Below are 21012 nucleotides of genomic sequence, written 5' to 3' on the forward strand. Positions count from 1 at the left end.
AACATATTTCTGTGGTTGCTTGCACAACGAAAACTTGTAATAATGATAAAATATATCTTTCAGGACATTTTTATCGTATATCACTTGAATTCGTTTTTTCAGATCTGAACAATACAGATGGTACATTCGATATCCTCCATCGAAGATTCTAACCGTGAGCGATCTGTTGCAGAGAACGGTCGCCTGAATTTTGAAGCGTTCTGTCGCGTCGCCACGCACTTCCTGGACGAGGACGATGAGGTCATGCAGAAGGAGCTGAAGGAGGCGTTCCGTCTCTACGACAAGGAAGGTGAGCACCTGCCACTAACAGGAAGGTGAGGAAAAAAGGCGCAAAAGGTTATCAGCCCTTACTTAATCATTGGGAGATATTTAGCTAGTCATCCCAGTTCTCTGTCTGTTTGAAGAAAATACATTGTTGGATTCCACATTTACAAAATATAATAACGTTAATAAGAAATTAGTAGTAATTATGTTTCAGATTTATCGTCTTGAACCATATTTGGTTAGTGTTTGGTATGGGATACTGTTTCTCCCATTCCTTTTGGTAACCATGTTGTTAGAAGAGGCGGGAGGAAAGGGGGATCGCAGATGCTGAGAACACAGTAAATCATATGTGAGGTCGCGAAGAGCATATCCAAACTTTGTCTTTTATGCTCTGAAAATCTTGATAAATGCGCGTTATCGCAGCATTTATGTACGCAATATCTACATCTGTCTTCATATTCACTGATGAATGTGCATAGTCTTCAATCCGCTCCAGTTCCGTAACAATCGAAAATCGGACACGTATTCGTAGGACTTTTTCGGTTTATTTTCATATGTAGAGTTAATTCACATCACAAATTATGTGACATTCCTCCTGCATATAGTATAGAGTATTTCTTTTTTAAACAAAATTGTGTTATAGTACAAACAAGAGAAGCTTATTGTAGTGTGAAAAGTGGATGCGTCGAAGTCCTATTTATTAATTCTTCTCCATGGAGGGAGTCGAGTGATCATATCAGTTAACCTTCTATTACATAGTGTTGCCATTTGGCAAAAACAAGACCGTAAATTTACGTATAATGCACTCGTATATGCAAGACGTTGCCGTCTGCAACACGCGTAGCCTAGTTGTATCGATCTAGACTGTGTTTAGCGTCATTGTGTTGCCAGAATCAGTTCAAAAACGGTAATCTTTGCTAAAAGTCGAGTACAACTGAAAGAGTGTATTACTTCTGCCACTTACATCACATCGAGTGAGACTTTCAAGGTATGTAAAATGATGCTTAATAACAGCACTTGCTGTACGGCAACTAAACTAAAATATTGAATAAATCAAAACTAATTAAAAAATTTTGTGTTCATCCTATTACATAATATTTCGTGTCAGATCCTATCCCCAGATATTTTTTTACTGAAATTGGTTCTCTAAAAAACAAGTCATGCGACAGAGAGTTAACCGTTGAATTGAGGTATGAAGCTTTTGATTTTTAGTTCTTCTACATGTATTAAATTGTTTGGTATTCAAATTGTTTGGTATGACGGTACTGTGGCTGTTAAGTCGACGAAGTACAAATGGGAAATCCCCAATACTGGAGATGCTCGAAAAAAAACTTCAAATGACGACAATACTGTGAGTGCTTTTAGGGATAACTGTCTTCTGCCACTACCCATGTGAATGACCGACTGTATGGCAAGGCCGTGAAAATAAATTATTTACCGTCAAACGAACAAGAACACGGCGCGATACTTTATTCTCGAGAATAGTACATACAGACACAGTAAACAGAAAACTAGTAATACTCCTGCATTCTGTCTAAAGTGATGCGTAGTCGCTCTAAACAAAGAACAGTAGTTTTTTTGTGATATTTTCTAATCTATAGAGATAAAGTGGAAGTCCTTTGTGATAATCTATTATCCACAGCTGCTTGTGTCTTATATTGTGCTTTATATTTTGTTCTATACATCCTTCAAATACTACACTCAGTACTAATGATTTTCCTTTATGACAACTGAGAACAAAATCTAAATGATATATTGTGTTCGATCCCTCAGGGAACAGGTAATGTAAATTGAGATGATTTCCGGCATAGATGTTCGTGTATGAACTGAGAAATAATTCCCATAGGGACATTAAGTATCAGCCTAAGGATCAAAATAAACACGCAGATAACTTTAAAGACAGCAAAAGGTAGCTCCTATCCACAGGTAACAACTGCAAAACATTTCCACGTAGCATAAAAAGGTACACTGAAGCACTTTCAGGGTTACTGTGCATTATGAACCTTCCGATATTTCATGGAAGTATGTTCCGTCTTTGCAACTAAATGAAAGGCAGTTTGTGGTTTACCGATTGCATTACGCTTCTTTTGTAATGAAGCAACTTCAGTAGCCTCTCGTAAATATTTTTTTTAATGTGTAAAATAAATTTATTATGTAGTAGTTACAAAAATGTTGCTATGTTACGCTTTCTCTTGTTTTTCAGATTGAAAACAACTTTTGTAGCACCAGTTTCTTGAGGTTAAATTATCGTTCAGTGGTACTTACGATATAGCCTCACGGTATTCTGCTTAGTGTAATCATCTCTTGGTCTCCTTCTACGATTTTTACCATCCACCCTGCCCTCCAATACTAAATTGGTGATCCCTTGATGCCACAGAGCATATCCTACCAACCGATCCCTTCTTCTAGTCAAGTTGAGCCACAAATTTCTCTTCTCCCCAATTCTGTTCAATATCTCCTCATTAGTTATGTGATCTACCCATATAATCTTCAGCATTCTTCTGCATCACCACATTTCAAAACCTTCTATTCTCTTCTTGTCTAAACTATTTATCGTCCATGTTTCACTTCCATTCATGGATACACTCCATACAAATACTTTCAGAAATGACTTCCTGGCCCTTAAATCTATACTCGATGTTAACAAATTCCTCTTCTTCAGAAACGCTTTCCTCCCCATTGCCAGTCTACATTTTACACCCTCTCTACTTCAACCATCATCTGTTATTTTGCTCCCCAAATAGCAAAACTACTTTACTACTTGAAGTGTCTCATTTCCTAATCTAATTTCCTTAGCATCACCTGATTTAATTTGACTACATTCCATTATCCTCGTTTTGCTTTTGTTGGTGATCATCTTATATCGTCCTTTGAAGACTTTGTCCATTCTGTTCAACTGCTCTTCCAGGTCGTTTGCTGTCTCTGACAAAATTACAATGTCATCGGCATGTTTTTATTTCTTCTCCATGTATTATAATTCCTGCTCCATATTTTTAATTTGTTGCCTTCACTGCTTCCTTTTCATGCCCTTCGACTCTTATAACTGCCATCTGGTTTCTGTGCAAACTGTAAACAGCCTTTGACCCTGGCCACATTCAGAATTGAAAGAGTGTATTCCAGTCAAGATTGTCAAAAGCGCTCGCTAGGTCTACAAATACTAGAAACGTATGTTTGGCTTTCGTTAATCTATTTTCTAAGATAAGTCTAGGGTCAGTACTGCCTCACGAGTTCCAACATTTCTACGGATTCCTAACTGATCTTCCCCATGGTCGGCTTCTACCAGTTTTTCCATTCGTTTGTAAAGAATTCGCGCCAGTATTTTGCAGCCGTGACTTATTAAGCTGTCAGTCGGGTAATTTTCACACCTGTCAACACTTGCTTTCTTTGAGACTGGATTTATTATATTCTTCTTGAAGTTTGAGGATATTTCGCCTGTCTCATACATCTTGCTCACTAGATGGTAGAGTTTCGTTGGGGCTGGCTCTCCCAAGGCTGTCAGTAGTTCTAATGGAATGTTGTGTACTCACGGGGCCTTGTTTCGACTTAGGTCTTCCAGTGCTCTGTCAAATTCTTCACGCAGTGTCATTCTCCCATTTCATCTTCATCTACGTCCTCTTCCATTTCCATAATATTGCCCTCAAGTACGTCGCCCTTGTATAGACCCTCTATATACTCCATCCACCTTTCTGTTCTGCCTTCTTTGCTGATAACTGGTTTCCCATCTGAGCTCGTGATATTCATAGAAGTGGTTCTGTTTTCTCCAAAGGTCTCTTTAATTTTCCTGGAAGCAGTATCTATCTTACCCCTAATGAGACATGCCCCTACATTCTTACACTTGTCCTCTAACCATTCCTGCATAGCCATTTTGCACTTCCTGCCGATCTCATTTTTGAGACTTTTATTTTCCTTTTTGCCTCTTTCATTTACTGTATTTTTATATTTTCTCCTTCCATCAATTAAATTCAATAATTCTTCTGTTACCCAAGGATTGCTACTAGCCCTCGTCTTTTTACCTACTTGATCCTCGGCTGCCTTCACTATTTCATCTCTCAAAGTGTCCGCCCCGATAGGTCAGCGTGACGGACTGCCGTCCTAAGGGGCTCGGGTTCGATTCCCGGCTAGGTCGGGGATTTTCTCCACTCAGGGACTGGGTGTTGTGTTGTCTTCATCATCATTTCATCCCCATCCGGCGCGCAGGTCGCCGAATGTAATAAGACCTGCACCACGGCGGCTGGACCTGCCCCGTAAGGGGCCTATCGGCCAATGACGCTAAACGCTCATTTCCATTTCCATACTTCTCCTACTGTATTTCTTACCCCCGTTCCTGTCAATCGTTCCCTAACGCTCTCTCTGAAATTCTCTACAACCTCTGGTTCTTTCAGTTTATTCCGGTCCCATCTCCTTAAATTCCCACCTTTATGCCGTTTCTTCAATTTTAGTCCACAGTTCATAACCAATAGATTATGGTCAGCGTCCACATTTGCCCCTGGAAATGACTTACACTTTAAAACCTGGTTCCTAAATCTTTGTCATGCCATTATATAATCTATCTGAAGCCTTCCAGTATCTCCAGGCCTCTTCCACATATACAACCTTCTTTCATGATTCTTAAACCAAGTGTTAGCTATGATTAAGTTATTCTCTGTGCTGAATTTTACCAGGTGTCTTCCTCTTTCATTTCTTACCCCCAATCCATATTCACCTACTACGTTTCCTTCTCTTCCTTCTGCTACTATCGAATTCCCGTCACCCATGACTGTTAAATTTTCGTCTCCCTTCACTACGTGAATAAATTCTTTTGTCGCATCGTACATTTCTTCAATCTCTTCGTTATCTGCGGATCTACTTGGCATATAAACATGTACTAATGTAGTAGGCATGGGCTTCGTGTCTGTCTTGGCTGTAATAATGCGTTGACTACGCTGTTCGTAGTAGCTGACCCGCGCTCCTATTTTTTTTTATTAATTATTAAATCTACTCCTGCTTTACCGTTATTTGATTTTACATTTATAGCCCCGACCAGAAGTCTTGTTCCTCCTTTCACCGAACTTCGCTGATTCCTATTATATCTAACTTCAACCTATCCATTTCCCTTTTTAAATTTTCCAACTTATCTGCCCAATTAAGGGATCTGACACTCCACTCTCCGATCCGTAGAATACCAGTTTTCTTTCTCCTGATAACGACGTCCTCCTGAGTCGTCCCCGCCCCGAAATCCGAATGGAGGACTATTTTACCTCCGGAGTATTTTACCCAAGAGGACGCCATCATTATTTAACCATACAGTAAAGCTGCATGCCCTCGGAAAAAATTACGGCTGTAGTTTCCCCTTGCTTTCAGCCGTTCGCAGTACCAGCACAGCAAGGCCGCTTTGGTTAATGTTACAAGGCCAAGTCCGTCATTAATCCAGAATGCTGCTCCTGCAACTACTGAAAAAGCCCTCTTCAGGAACCACACGTTTGTCTGGCCTCTCAACAGATACCCCTCCGTTGTGGTTGTACCTACGGTACGGCTATCTGTATCGCTGAGGCATGCAAGGCCCCCACCGACAGCAAGGTCCATGGTTCATTGTGGGGGGGGGGTCTACTACATAATAAATTTATCCTATATATTAATAGAAACACGTATTACAGGCCAAGCTAGATGCTTTATAAATAAAAGAAGCGAAACGCGTATGGCAAAAAAGAAACTGCTTTTCATTTGGTTGCTAAGACCTCTACGAATTTTGAAGCAACTAAGGAATGACGTAGAACGGAAAAAATGACTTCCAATGTTTACTTAATATAACGACGAATCATTACAGCTTTCCTTCTAACGGATATCTGTTGAACCATGCTGACTGGTAGGTACAAGAAATCATGTAGACAGAATGTTGTTTCATAATCTTTGCTAAACAAAGTTAACATTCGGTCCATTATTAGTAAATAAAACGTGAATATGAGACCGCGAAAGCCTTTCAGCAGGCTTATTTTCCATTAGACCGGTAGAACAGGAATGTAATTTTGTAATCTGTTTAGTCTCCAAGCTGACAGATAGATGATTCACGCCTTGTTTGTGGCAGGCAACGGTTACATCCCAACATCGAGTCTGCGCGAGATCTTGGCGGCGCTAGACGACCAGTTGACGCCGGACCAGCTGGACGAGATGATCGCTGAGATCGACACCGACGGCTCCGGCACCGTGGACTTCGACGGTAAGCACCGGATTTAGAATAAAGAAGAGGTCGATGATATACAACCTGTGGCATATAGGAATTGTTAATTTCCCAGTGGAGGGAAGTGACTGAAGGGTAAAAACTTTAGATGGATAGTAAGTCTGACTACAGTAAGGCGGTTGTATTAATTATGCAGCGATAAAGAGATTTCCGTAGGGCACACTTGCATGGAGAGTTGCATTAAACGTGTCTTCGGACTGGAGACCACAACGACAAGATAGCAATAGAGCACTGAAACTGATTTGTACTGAGAAAGATGTCGGGATTATTGCAGATACAATCATAAATTCATGAGACGAAACCTACTTAATAGCGTGTTGGTCCATCTTTGGAACATAATAACAAAGTTATGACGTCTCGCCTGTCATAGTACTTGCAGTGGATTCTGATGCAGTTTGGAATTCCTGTGTGATAGTCTGGATAGATGTCAGCCTATTGCACATTACGATCCTCCTCAACTGTCGGCGGTCTCTGTCAGTCAACAGACGAGGTCGACCTGTTCGCTTTCGGTGTTGTACGTGTCACTTCACGTTTCCACTTCAGTATCACATCGGAAACAGTGGATCTAGGGATGTTTAGGAGTGTGGAAATCTCGCGTACAGACGTATGACACAAGTGACACCCAATCACCTCACCACGTTCGAAATCCGTGAGTTCCGCGGAGCGCCCCATTCTACTCTTCCACAATGTCTAATGACTACTCAGTTCGCTGATATCGAGTACATGGCAGTAGGTGGCAGCACAATGCACCTAACATGAGAAACGTATGTTTTTGGTCACATAGTGTTAAGAAAACGTTGTAAAAGTTCAAAGAAGCTGTGATTTGGAATCCCGAACATTCGGAATTGCGGTCTGACACTTGGGCACTTGTACAGAGCGAAGTAGCCAGGGCAGTGGCCAGATCCCGGATCTGCATCTACGAGGACGGCGCTTCAAGTTCGTGTCCGGCATACAGACTTGGGTTTTTCGTTATTTCCCTAAATCGCTCAAGGCAAACTTGGGGACAGAATCTTTGAGAAGGAGGGTACATTCCCTTCTCCAATATGAACATGTCCTCCGTCTCCAATAAGCTCCTACTCGCCGGAAGGTAAATCCTTCCTTCACTTTCGCACATGTGCCATTGAGTTACACGTATGTTACAGAGAAGTCAGATAATCAAACGTTTACATCAGAACATTCATACTATCTTGTCCAAAGCGTCTGCTGTCGAAACACTGTGAACACTGTGTTAGGTGAGCATTCGTGAGAAAACTAAGATTTCTTTTCTCTTTTCTTGTGGCAGATCTGAAAGTTCAAATTTTCACTATAGTAATTAGATCAGTAAATTCATTTTTCAGGTAATTTGCAAGCTTTGCTCCAATAACAAGAATAGAAACAAATCATAACTTACACATACGTTTGGCAAATTCTTCATTCATTTATATTAATGCCGTCTACTCAGGAGACATGTATATATTTTGTAGTCGTCGATGGCCACGTGTAGTGGCCGCGCGGCTTGAGGCGTCATGCCACAGACTGCGCGGTCCCTCCCGCCGGAAATTCGAGTCCTCCCTCGGGCATGGGTGTGTGTGTTGTTCTTAGCATAAGTTAGGTTAAGATAGTTTAAGTAGTGTGTAAGTCTAGGGACCGATGACCTTTGCAGGTTGGTCCCTTAGGAATTCACACACATTTGAACAGTCTTCCATGACGCAAAATACTGAATCCACATATGTAAGCCACAGAAAGAAATACTGTGTGTCTATACAGGGTGTATCATAATTAATTATGTAAATGCGTACAGTTGAAAGTGCATAACAATAGAAGCAAAACAGCCTCAGTAAACGTAGGTTCGCAAACGTGCGACTTTTTGGTTGCCAGCTACTTCTGACGAGGTTCTGTGTAAACATCGCATATCGGTCCGTGGTGTGGTATTTTTTTATATTTCCGGCCTGTGGAGTTGTAAACAGAATGGATTAGACAATACACTACACTGTCAGAGCGCCACTCACGTCAGTTGTAGGAGTGTTGTTGGTGACATGAAACATGACAGTGACGAGGAGTATGCGGATATGCGTTTCATGTATAGCAGTGCTAACGGCAATGCACGAGAGGCTGCACGCTTGTACCAAGAAGCCGGCGGGGATAGCCGAGCGTTCTAGGTGCTATAGTCTGGAACCGCGCGACCGCTACGGTCGCAGGTTCGAATCCTGCCTCGGGCATGGATGTGTGTGATGTCCTGCGGTTAGTTAAGTTTAAGTAGTTCTAAGTTCTAGGGGACTGATGCCCTCAGAAGGTAAGTCCCATAGTGCCCAGAGCCATTTAATTTTTTTGTACGAAGAAGCATACCTACGGAATATCAGACCAGCTGTGTGGCTGGATTCAAGAGTTTTTAGCAAACAGAACACAGCATGTTGTTATCAACGGAGAGACGTCTACAGACATTAAAGTAACCTCTGGCGTGCCACAGGGGAGTGTTATGGGACCATTGCTTTTCACAATATATATAAATGACCTAGTAGATAGTGTCGGAAGTTCCATGCGGCTTTTCGCGGATGATGCTGTAGTATACAGAGAAGTTGCAGCATTAGAAAATTGTAGCGAAATGCTGGAAGATCTGCAGCGGATAGGCACTTGGTGCAGGGAGTGGCAACTGACCCTTAACATAGACAAATGTAATGTATTGCGAATACATAGAAAGAAGGATCCTTTATTGTATGGTTATACAATAGCGGAACAAACACTGGTAGCAGTTACTTCTGTAAAATATCTGGGAGTATGCGTGCGGAACGATTTGAAGTGGAATGATCATATAAAATTAATTGTTGGTAAGGCGGGTACCAGGTTGAGATTCATTGGGAGAGTCCTTAGAAAATATAGTCCATCAACAAAGGAGTGGCTTACAAAACACTCGTTCGACCTATACTTGAGTATTGCTCATCAGTGTGGGATCCGTACCAGATCGGGTTGACGGAGGAGATAGAGAAGATCCAAAGAAGAGCGGCGCGTTTCGTCACAGGGTTATTTGGTAGCCGTGATAGCGTTACGGAGATGTTTAACAAACTCAAGTGGCAGACTCTGCAAGAGAGGCGCTCTGCATCGCGGTGTAGCTTGCTCGCCAGGTTTCGAGAGGGTGCGTTTCTCGATGAGGTATCGAATATATTGCTTCCCCCTACTTATACCTCACGAGGAGATCACGAATGTAAAATTAGAGAGATTAGAGCGCGCACAGAGGCTTTCAGACAGTCGTTCTTCCCGCGAACCATACGCGACTGGAACAGGAAAGGGAGATAATGACAGTGGCACGTAAAGTGCCCTCCGCCACACACCGTTGGGTGGCTTGCGGAGTATAAATGTAGATGTAGATATACCCTGCCCGAAGGCACCTCGATAGTCGAACGTTTACAAATGTTCATCAGTGCCTCCGAGAAACTGGGAGATTTGCACATACTGCAGGAGCGGATAGGCCTGTACTTATTACACCTATGCTTGAATATGTGGTGCTGGAAACAGTCGAACACTGTCCAGGAATCTCGCAAGGAGACTTGCCACATAAATCCCTGGAATGAACCACAGTAGTGTTTGGTGAACGATGCATCACAGTGCAATGCAGCCGTACCACCGCCAACGAGTTCAGAGTCTTTTTGAGGCGGACTTTGTTCTTAGACTAATGATCTGTCAGTGGATACAACAACAAACTGTAGGAAACCCTACGTTTGACAACAACATTTTATTTGCAGATGTAGCATGGTTCCATCGTAATTCTGTGTTTAATTATTACTCACGTTTGAAGTCATCTAGCCTCCAACCCACAGGCTGTGCATGAGCCTCATCAGCGACGTTTCTCATTGAATGTGTGGCTAGTCGTGCTACGTGGCTACCAAATTGGTTTCTGTTCATCTTTCAAGATTGCTTGAGGATGTTCCCTTAAAGCTACACCGGAGGATGTTGTACGTGCATGATGGATCACTGCCACACTTTGCTTCTGTGGTGAGACGATATCTAACGTGCCGATATGGCCACAGATGGATTTGGCGAGGACGACTTGTGCTGCAACCTCCAAGATCACCTGATCTGAACCCCATGGATATCTCTATTTGGGCCACCTTAGATGTGTACGCCATTCCAGTTAACATGGTTGAACAAATGGAACATAAACTTGTTGATATTTGTCAAGAATTTCGAAATGGCCCAGGCGTGTCTGAAGCTTTAGTACACCCTAGTCGCCAGAATTGTAAAGGCCTCGTCGCTACTACTGGGGAGACTGAGTTGCCACTGTTGTTATGGTAGGCCGATTTTGTGAGTTCGTGAAACGGCTTCTGGTGCAGCACACCACTAATACAATTTCTCCCTGCCACTATTACACAGCTATGCCCCAGGATAGGAGAACGAAGTTTCTACGACACTCCAACAAATTAGTAACAAAGTCACACAAAAGAGTTAAAAATATTTACTTTTCTCTGTGCCTTGCAGAATGATGAAGTCTGCAACACCGCAATTAATATAACACAAAAAATCCCTCAATGGCTAAATGCAACTTCACAGTGAATACCAAACGCAATTTACAACACTTTTAAGAGTTCACTAAACGAAGTTCGCTATCTAAGTCAGCCCTGGACGATGATCTATAGCCAGGTGGGCGAGAGCTCCTTTTCTATCTTCCGAATCTGTCTGTCTGTCTGTCTGTCTGTTGTCTGGTCACGGGCGGATTGTGGATATCTTCACCCTCAGCGCCGCCCGTGGCGCTGGTGGAACTCTCCCAAGCTGTGAGTCTATGGCGCTGGCAGCAGCTTGCATCTTTGCGCCTGTGGTTCTTTTGCCCTGGCTATGCCTTGTTCGGACGACACAGCAGAAACGATTATTGCGGCGACGGTTACAGGCCTTTATCCGGGAAGAAGCACGGCACTTTGTAAACCTTTAAGAACGAGAACGGTTATCTAACTGTTGTGTTCATTCAAAACACGTGCACTTCTAGCAAAGTACCTCTAATAACTTTTTTTAATGTTGTACATTATTGTTACCTTTTCCTAAATGGGATGATGTTTACACAGAATCAAGTCAGTGGTGGCTGGTAACCAAACTGCCGTAATATTGTCGCAAGAGGTTCGTTTGCGGACCTATGTTCCCTGAGCCTTTTTTGCCTCTGATATCTTGTACTTTCAACTATACGCGTTTACGCTATTAATTGTAACAAATCCTGAATATTTAATAGAGAATCACTGACTATATGAGGGTCGTTCAAAAAGTAAAGAACGTTTCGGCACGACTAAATAAACACTAAATACACCGTTCCCATGTTCCGCTCCTTACCACAAAGATTCGAGGCCGTATATCACTGGTTGTTTGAGGTCCTCATCGCTTGCGAACTGTCTTCCACTCAGAAATTCCTTCAGGTTCGGGAATAAGTGAAAATCACTTCGTGCCAAGTCAGAGCTGTACGCAGAATGTTCAAAAATTTCCTACTTAAGATGCTCAACTTCTTGCTGTGTTCGTACTGATGCATAATGCCGCGCATTCTCATGAAAAAAAAAAAAAAACACCTTTGCCGCGCGACCGCTACGGTCGCAGGTTCGAATCCTGCCTCGGGCATGGATGTGTGTGATGTCCCTAGGTTAGTTAGGTTTAAGTAGTTCTAAGTTCTAGGGGACTGATGACCTCAGAAGTTAAGTCCCATAGTGCACAGAGCCATTTGAACCATTTGAACACCTTTGCCGACAACATTCCACACATCTTACTAGGGAGTGACGTACAATGTTGTCGTCAAGGCAGTTTTTGATTCAAGACAATGCGCGGCCTCTTGCATCAGCACGAACACAGCAAGAACTTCAGCGTCTTAAGCGGGAAATTTCTTGACATCCGGCATAAATCCCTGACTTGGCACCATGTGATTCTGATTTATTCCCGAACCTAAAGAAATTTTTGGGTGAAAAACAGTTCGCAAACAATGAAGACCTCAACAAGTCTTTGGCGGTAGCGGAGTACAACATGCGAATGGAAAAAAATTGATCTCACGTTACGCTACAGATATTCGCTAAAAATTAGTAACGAATGCAAGGTTGTCAGCGTCACTAGGATCTTTGGTGAGAGTCACAATCACGTTGCATCACAAGAGGTTATGGTGCACAGATAATGGCGTACTAGCATATGTCTGTAAGCCCTAAAGCAGTTTCTAGAAAATTTGTCACACATATCACTTGCTGTCAGGAAAAAAAATTACTGTTACAATGCGACATTGTTAGTAGCCCTGTGGCTGAGGATAAGAATGATAAGGGGTGACACAGAATCAAAACTGAGGGACGCCTCGAGTAATTTTTACCAAATTTGGTGTATGCATGGCTCATTACTTGTATGAAATTAAAGGAACAAGGTTAGAAACTTTTTGACATTTAAAAATGCCATATCTAGCTCGAATACTGAACTTTGTTTTCGATTAGTTTATGTTGCCAGGAACGCAAGAGAGGCTATGCGAGATATTAAAAAGCAGGTGAAGGATATCTGTAGAATGAAATTTCGATTTCGGTCTTGAGGTCTGGTCGGAAGTCTCAGTTGCTATAACTCTACTAGCAGAAGGCAAATACATTGTTTAGAGTCTCGGGACATCATACACTTTCAATTAGTATCCCTGAAACGAATGTATCAAATGAATATACCTTCTGGAAAAACAGATCATGGATTAAAAGAGAAAAGCTTATAAAAACCGAAATGACACATAAAAAGGTGTCACAGTTATCGACAATTACGGATCTGTGTTCTTTTATGGCCCTGGGTTTACAAGGTTCTGTTGGACGCTAATTAAAGTTAAAAACGAGAGCTGCGTGCCTAGGAGAAATAGTAAAGGAAACAGATGTCAAGTGGGAAGGTTGCTTTGACTTTGGGAAGAGAAAATTGGCTTTCGTATTTCAATAAAATAAAGATTTTACAGTCTGGAATTCATTTCAGTTGATTACTATTTTATTTATTAGCAAATTAAAAACGGAAAAGAAGAGAATCGAAATCTTTGAGATGTAGTGCTGTAGAAGGATATTAAATATTGGGGGACTGATAAGATAAGAAATGAAGAAGTTCTTTGCAATACCGGCGGAGACAGAATCGTCTGGAAAACATTGACAAGGAGAAGGGACGTGATGATAGGACATGTGTTAGGAAGCAGGAATATCTTGATGTACTTGAGGGAACTGTAGAGGAAAAAATATGGGGTAAGACAGAGACTGGAATATATCGAAAAAATTAATTCAGGATACTGAGCGCTAATGGTAATCTGAGATGAAAAGGCTAGCACAGGAGAATTCCTAACGGGATGCAACAAACCAGCCGGGAACCTGATGGAGAAAAAAGGTGACCAAGATTGTGAATTAATTAAAAAGTAAACACCATTCACGGATTAGGCCTTACACCTGTTCGGACTGCTGCCTACAAGGCAGTACGAGGAATTAATTTTGACTGTGGGACATGTGACCAGCGTGAATCCTAATGGTGCCGCTGTTTCTTTATTCAAGCAGCTTCTCATCTGACCTCAATAAGGCTGACTGGACCCTATACCAGACCTCCCAACTACAGAACAAATCGATATCTAATATTAGGCAATCAGTAAAAACGAAACGTTTTGCCCAGCGTTTCAAGATTCCTAAAAAAAGATTAATTTCCCAAATGACGATAAAAATTAGGCATGACATGCTTGTGATACAATAAATCCTGATATTATACTCCTGCATAAATACAAATATCCCGGGAGATAAAAAAATAAAGAAGAGAGTGTTTTGTGAAGGAAATAGTCTTGTATCGCTTAAGGGAACACTTCGACATAGACATGAAATGAGTTACGAGTCCGATGTACATCTAAATCTGAATGGCCGAACGGATAGATAAAACTCCCCCCCCCCCTCTCCCTGGAACAACTCACAAACTCTCCCACTCGAGCGGCCCCGTCCAAGACAAAAGGTTTAAGGAATGGTTACTACGGTTTTCCACGATATTTTACCACTCCACACAACGTTTCAATTTGTATAAGAGCTCATTTGGCATATTCTGCGGCACTATCTGAAACCTCGTCACGGACGCTGTACATGATGTGAAACAGGAAGGTGATGCTTACACCCAAACCTCCAGATGTCAGATCGGTACCAAACGTTGTATGTCGACAGAGTATGAACCGAAACACCGATTTATTTCGTACTATATGCTGTCGTCTAGCAGAACGAGCGTAAACTTTAATTAAAAGCAACACCAAAGCCACATCAAAAGGATAACTGGGGGTAAATGAAACATGTCGTGCCCGTGGGGAAGTTGGCACACATCGAGGGACCCGGGTTCAAATCTCAATGATTAAAATTTTTTTACGCTAAGAACAATTGCATCAAACGTGCGGAAATAATAGTAACAATAATAATCAATAATGAAATAATAAGATCAATAATAAGTACATAATGTGCAACTAACGAAGCGAGAGCAGACTGCCAAAAGGATATTACAAACTCCGAAAAGTCCTTCTACATGTCAGGAAAATTATCACCCATACAACAGCTTCACGCGTAAACAATAATAATAAAAAAAACTTGTCATCAGTGGGATGTGAACGTAGCACCTTTGTTACGACGACCGAATGCGAGACCTGCGATACAATTACTAACAGATAAACTTTTCCTTCACAGAACAGCTTTTCCTGTGCCACGTAACTTCGGTGATACTTTTAATTACCTTTCACTCATGTTCAACTGGACAACAGCATATAAAACTAACTAAATCGGTGTTTTGGTTCATACTCTCTCGACATATAACGTTTGGTACGGATCTGAGTGTCTGACATCTGGAGATTTGGGTGTTGGCTACGATGCTGAGCCAAGACTAATTTACCCATTCAGCTTGTCGAAACTGTACTAACATTCCGCTCCTCATTGTGAACGACAATTTTTAAAAATATTACAAGCTGCGATGTAAATAATTACGTCTATTATCGTCCCCTAGTTTCTATTACTCATAGTGGCTTCATAGTCACACCACCGCAGTCTCTGCTCGTATGGTATGTCGACAGCCTTTCACGCTTGGGCGGCGACAACACTTCGCGAGACGACGTTGCAGTAGCGTCCGCTCTTTCCGGAACCCTCTGCCAGGATGCGAGATAAAACGTCCGGGGATGTTCCTGTAGAGAATGCGTCCACCGTTTCTCACAAAAGAAAGGGGGCACTCCAACGATGGATTCCATTTCGGTCCATCCCACCGTACACAAACGCTGATGCGCCCGAGGAACTTTCTCGTCATCCCGCATAAAACATTCCTGTCGCTCTGTGCTCCGGGATATTGCACTGTGTGGGAAAAAACTGATATTCAAGTGATCCAACCAATATAGATTTCGGCAAGCCAGGACTCATTTTGAAATAGCAACAAATTACAAGTTCTCACAGAATACTTTCGTATTTACTGTTTCTAAATACTCGTCGCAAATTAGACCCGTCATATCAGACAGAATCATCACCTGTACCTCCTGGATCCAAATCTACCACTTCTCAGCCAACAGCGAACTGCTCAATTAAGCTGCCATAAAATAATTTTGATGCTTCAATCGCGATGTTTATTTTTTTCGGTGTACTGCTGGTGTTTCACCTCCTCATGTTTCGATTCTACTACAAACCACTTCTTTTGTACGCGAAAAGAGACGAATGAGCGATGGGACATGAGTGACATCTAAAGCGTACATACCCAGAAGGAAGAAAGGGCCCGTACCCTACCCCCCCCCCCCCAAAAAAAAATCCCTCTCCGTGACCAGAAACAAGTTATCTTAAAACCGAAGTCAGCCATCTGTCACGAAAACTCGAAACAACTTCGCCTTTCACCGCGAAACTAGGTCATGTCATGGATACGCACCCTGTCAACAAGATAAGATGAGAAATCGACTTTCGAAAAATCCGCATTCGGGCGAAACAGCTGCGGATACTATGCAGCGAGATGCGAGAACATACCAGCGGGGCCGACGCAAAGTTTGAGATAAGACAATGATGTTTTCTTCCAACAGAAACTGGAATGTAAAAATCAAGTCGAAAAACCCGTGAAAATGGATAATCTTCATAATCAATAGTCAGTTTTTTTCCTTCCCCCAACAACATCCACAATCGCTTTCACCTTGTGGAATGATATATTTAACCTACTTGCAGTCCCTGTGTGAGCGAATCAGAGACCAAAAACCGTTTCCTTTAAGATGTGGTATTGACCACGACAGACACTACCTCAGTTACGTCAGATGATTCAAGTGTTATCACTACAATACGTCAGTTACCAAATCCAGACGTGCTCCTTCAGCAAATAGCAACTCAGCCTTTTCGAAGTTCTTGAGTGTTTGAAAAACGTTTTATTCGTCAGCGACAGTACTGTAGACCCAGTTTTACGGGGCTAAGAAAATTGGTAACAGCACTACTAAGTAACTCGCTAATGCATTTTGTCATATTGTTCGTTTCGGAGTAAAATCGACACTTAGAAGAAAAAGTGTTCCTTTCTGTTTACCAGATCGTTAATTATGACAAGAAAGCTAAGGCTGCTCCTGAACTGTGTCGTGGCTTTTCCAACAGCTAGTCCAATGATGACTACAAGCGAACTGTTTTATTCTTCAGTAGGCCTCCATTTACACAATATTACTCAACTGTACACTTTTCCGTCTCTATCCCTAAGGTGTCGCGGGCCCTCTGAATTCTGATGAACTGTAAACTAAGAGTAGGAAAGAGTCTTTAAATCTAAACACCAGACGAAATGGTAGCTGGGCCGAGTAAGTCCAATTTGGATTATTTCGGGGAGAATTTCCGGTTCTGGTACATGCGTTATTACCAAGGCAAACTTTTCGAAAATCTTGGTCAGAACCGGTAATGGGACCTTCACATAATTTCATCCGAAAGTAATACGCTCAAGACAAAAAATATGATGGTCTGTGCACCTGTAAATGTAATTTGTTTACGTGTGTAGGGCGTAAAGCTAACGACTTGCAGGTGACGTGAGCTATCCGATCGAGTGTGACCTGCAGTTAGTATGTTTCAAAGGTAGATGGAGTAACGTCAAAGTTATCATGCTGGAAACAATGATCGTAAATTGTGTACACCCTCTGTACAGAGAGGTTGCAAAGTTAGGTTAACTGCAATGAACACATGTTGTGAACCAGATATTTTCTGTGTTTCAGAGTTCATGGAGATGATGACCGGAGACTGAACGCTGAACAGCCAAGCACCGCTGCCACAAGTGCGCCATTTCATGATCTGGGCGTAGCTCCATCCATCATCAACTGTTACATCAAATGAACTGAATACAATTTGCAGTCTGTGGATACCTTTCTGTTGCTGTATACATCATCTACAAATAAAGCGCTTCTTATTCTCTTGTTATCTGTTTAATCTGAATAAGATTCTTTTCCAGATACAAGAAGAATGTTCTTCTTATCCACTGTTTAAAACTGAGTCCGTACATATTAGAATTACTGTCATCGGGGATTCTTCGGATCAAAGAAACGTACTAATACTTTTACTCAACACTATTGCTGCCCTTTTTTGTCGCATGTCTTAGTTCTTTATTCTGCGTTGAAGTATGTCTATAGACACGAATTATTACTTCACGGTAAGCTAACGTAATACACTAATACAACAATGACGGTGTCGATATAAAGTTCTCACTATTAAAAATGTGCAAGTCATGTTGAGAATGTTGACAGAAATCAAAGAAAAGGGAAATTTTTAAATCTGCTAATTTCACATTTTGCTGCCCCATATGTTTTTAATAATTTTATTTTTATAGGCATGTTTTTCTCTTTGGCCATACCCTTAAGTATACACAAAAACGTCTTTGAAATTGCTAAATGTTCTCACTTCCATTCTTTCAAACTTTATATCTTTATATAGTCCTGCCTAAAGTGCATCAGCTATTTGTCAAACCATAAACAACAGCTATTTCCAAAACAAAACTATCCGACGTACAGAGAAGGAAAATTTTAGAATTTTTATAATTATGACATCTTTTTCCTAGTTAAATATATCTCAGCCAATTTGCATTCAAACCGCTGCGTACCCGTGTCATAGTGGTAATACACTGGTTGTGCAACAATAACAAAATTACAGCAGAAGTGGAAGAACGCCGCTTTCATTCATTCATAAATAAGGTTACGAAATGTTTTAGGCCTGGCAGAGTAAATTTTTCATTGAATTCTACAGAAGATTCTAAACCAAAATGTTATCAGTCGCAAAATAAACAAGGTATGTTGTCTAAACGACTAAAGTAATTCCACCAATTTACCCCGAATTAATACCGATGAAGTAATGAAACTTAGTAAAGGAAGATGCTCTGCCCGCTACGTTAAGGAGAAACGAAGAGAAGATTATGGTTCAACGCTTTGACGTTTACGAAATAACTAGAGGCTGAACATGAGGGTGGATATAGTACCATTTCGGATGGAGGAATAAATCGGACGTGTGTTTTTCAGAGGCATTACATACAATGTTGCAGTGCAAGCATGTACCAAGGAACAGGCACTGCGGCGACTACAGCTATTACGAAATATATGAAATGTATTCAAGTTGAGAATGTAGACAACCTTCGGCTGTATAATGGAATGACGACACTGAAAATCGGTGCCGATCAGGGACTCGAACCCGGTCAAGAGGGAAATTCAGGCTCGAATCCCGATCTGGCAAAGATTTTCAATGTCGTCATTCATTATGCAGCCGAAGGTTGCTCACATTCGCAATGGCCAATGCACTTCATGTACCTCCTCATTTGTTGTAATTGTTTTATGGAAACTAAAGGAAAACTAAAACAGTATTGGTAGTCTGGATTCGAACTCCACTGCTCCCAAATGTGAGTCCAGTGTCTTAACCGTTATGTCACCTCGCTCAGTTGCTGTATTACGGTTAATAAGAAATACGAACTTAAGGTGTTTTAACAGCTGCCACACTTGTTCTCATATATGACAGATAGTACGTTTTACTGACAGAGAGCACCAATGGAGTGAGAGAGGGAAAGTGTTGAAGAATGTCTCTAAATCAGGGTTTCACAATCCGTGTTCTGCGGAACACCGGTGTTACGCGGCAAGTGAATAAGTGATCCACAAAAAACTTTTAATACCATAGCACTTTTTTTGCATTTTTACGATAGTCTTTATTTTTATCTTTATAATGATTTCTGTGTTATTTGTTACGATATAAAATTGAAGTACTCATGGAATAACACAAGTTTTTCCCATTTTTAAAAGTTTTATTCACCTTCAAAATGAACAAGAAGTTCTATCGTAATACCAGGATTCTCAGTGTTCCGTCAGAGGAAAGGTTCGGGAGCCCCTGTTCTAAACGAATGATTACAGAGGAATGTTACTGCAAAATCTGACACACAGTGATAATCTTTTAATAATATTACTAATGATTCTGTGATATGCTTGCATGACCGATAATGGAGTTTTGGCGACTCCGCCTTACGGCGCAGAGGACCACGCGATGCCCACAGGGCGTGTAATTCTCTGCCATTCGGATGCGGTACGGACGGCATGGAGTCAGCACAACGATCTCCCAGTCATTGTCAACTTCCTTGAGATTCGGCTCGCTGTTTCTCATGCAAGTATTTCCTCAAATGGCGTGACGACGCTGAGTGAACCCCGTTCCGGGCCTCCTACTGTCAATAAATCCCTGGCAGTAGCTGAAATCGAACTTTGGTCCTCCGCACAGCAGTTTGACGTGGTCATCGCTCAGCCACGGAAATGGACTGCTGATTTAATGCAATATGAAAAAAAAAACAAGTATTGAGAATAAAATGCATTCTCATTTGATGACGATCAACGTGGTTTGAACGAACAGTAAATGATATTCCTTCAATAAATTTCTGTTCACCAGTCACCATTGTGTCGTATCACGTAATTAATTTTGGTTTTAACGCAAAACGGACTTTGGTTCCAAGAGGACATGGTAGTGATACTGGACCGGAAATCCCTTCGAATGCTGACTTTTTTATTGGTACTGAAGTGAGTGTGTACTGAATAACAATGAGTTCTATCTCAACCTTTTGAATCACAATATTTTGCTCAAGAATTACCGAGAAAAATTTGTTAAACGATGAATCGTAGACAAAGTAATGTATTCAACACGCTTCTCACAAAAAGCGACAGTACGAATGTAGTGCGTGCCTAATTTTACATTTGCGGAGACAACAGCTCTATCGATATCGGAGACAAGATAATACAGGTTTAAATCCGGAGGCACGCATAAGAAATCGTCAGAAATTGTGCTAAACGCATTCTCTGAAAATTATTTCGAGCAATTAGTTCATGAGCCCACTCGAATAGTAAATGGTTGTGGAAACACACTTGACCTAGAAACAAACAATCCTGAGCTATTAACGAACATCAAAACGGATACAGGGATTGGTTATCACAGGTTGTCGTAGCGAGACTGATATTGTAACTCTCAAATCCTCCAAAAGTAAATGAAAAATCACCTGTACAAATAGCAGCTAAAGATTCACTTCACATCTTCCTGAGAGACAACCTCCACTCCTCCCGTATTAACAATTTACCGGGAAGTGTAGACCAAATGTGGCTTGAATTAAAA

At 41.4% G+C, this 21012-nt stretch overlaps 1 protein-coding gene across 1 annotated transcript in view; it reads left to right on the top strand.

Annotated features, from left to right (window-relative positions):
• LOC126176006 (troponin C-like) overlaps positions 1 to 17807 on the top strand; it is a 66689-nt gene extending 48882 nt beyond the window's left edge. The window contains exons 4-6 of the mRNA XM_049923126.1: positions 173 to 289; positions 6326 to 6457; positions 17610 to 17807. Coding sequence (XP_049779083.1) covers positions 173 to 289; positions 6326 to 6457; positions 17610 to 17638 — 278 coding nt within the window. The 3' untranslated portion in view covers positions 17639 to 17807. The remainder of the gene's footprint in view (positions 1 to 172; positions 290 to 6325; positions 6458 to 17609) is intronic.
• The last annotated feature ends 3205 nt before the right edge of the window (positions 17808 to 21012 follow it).

This window comes from Schistocerca cancellata, chromosome 3 (assembly GCF_023864275.1).
Source record: "Schistocerca cancellata isolate TAMUIC-IGC-003103 chromosome 3, iqSchCanc2.1, whole genome shotgun sequence".
NCBI classification, from domain to species: domain Eukaryota; kingdom Metazoa; phylum Arthropoda; class Insecta; order Orthoptera; family Acrididae; genus Schistocerca; species Schistocerca cancellata.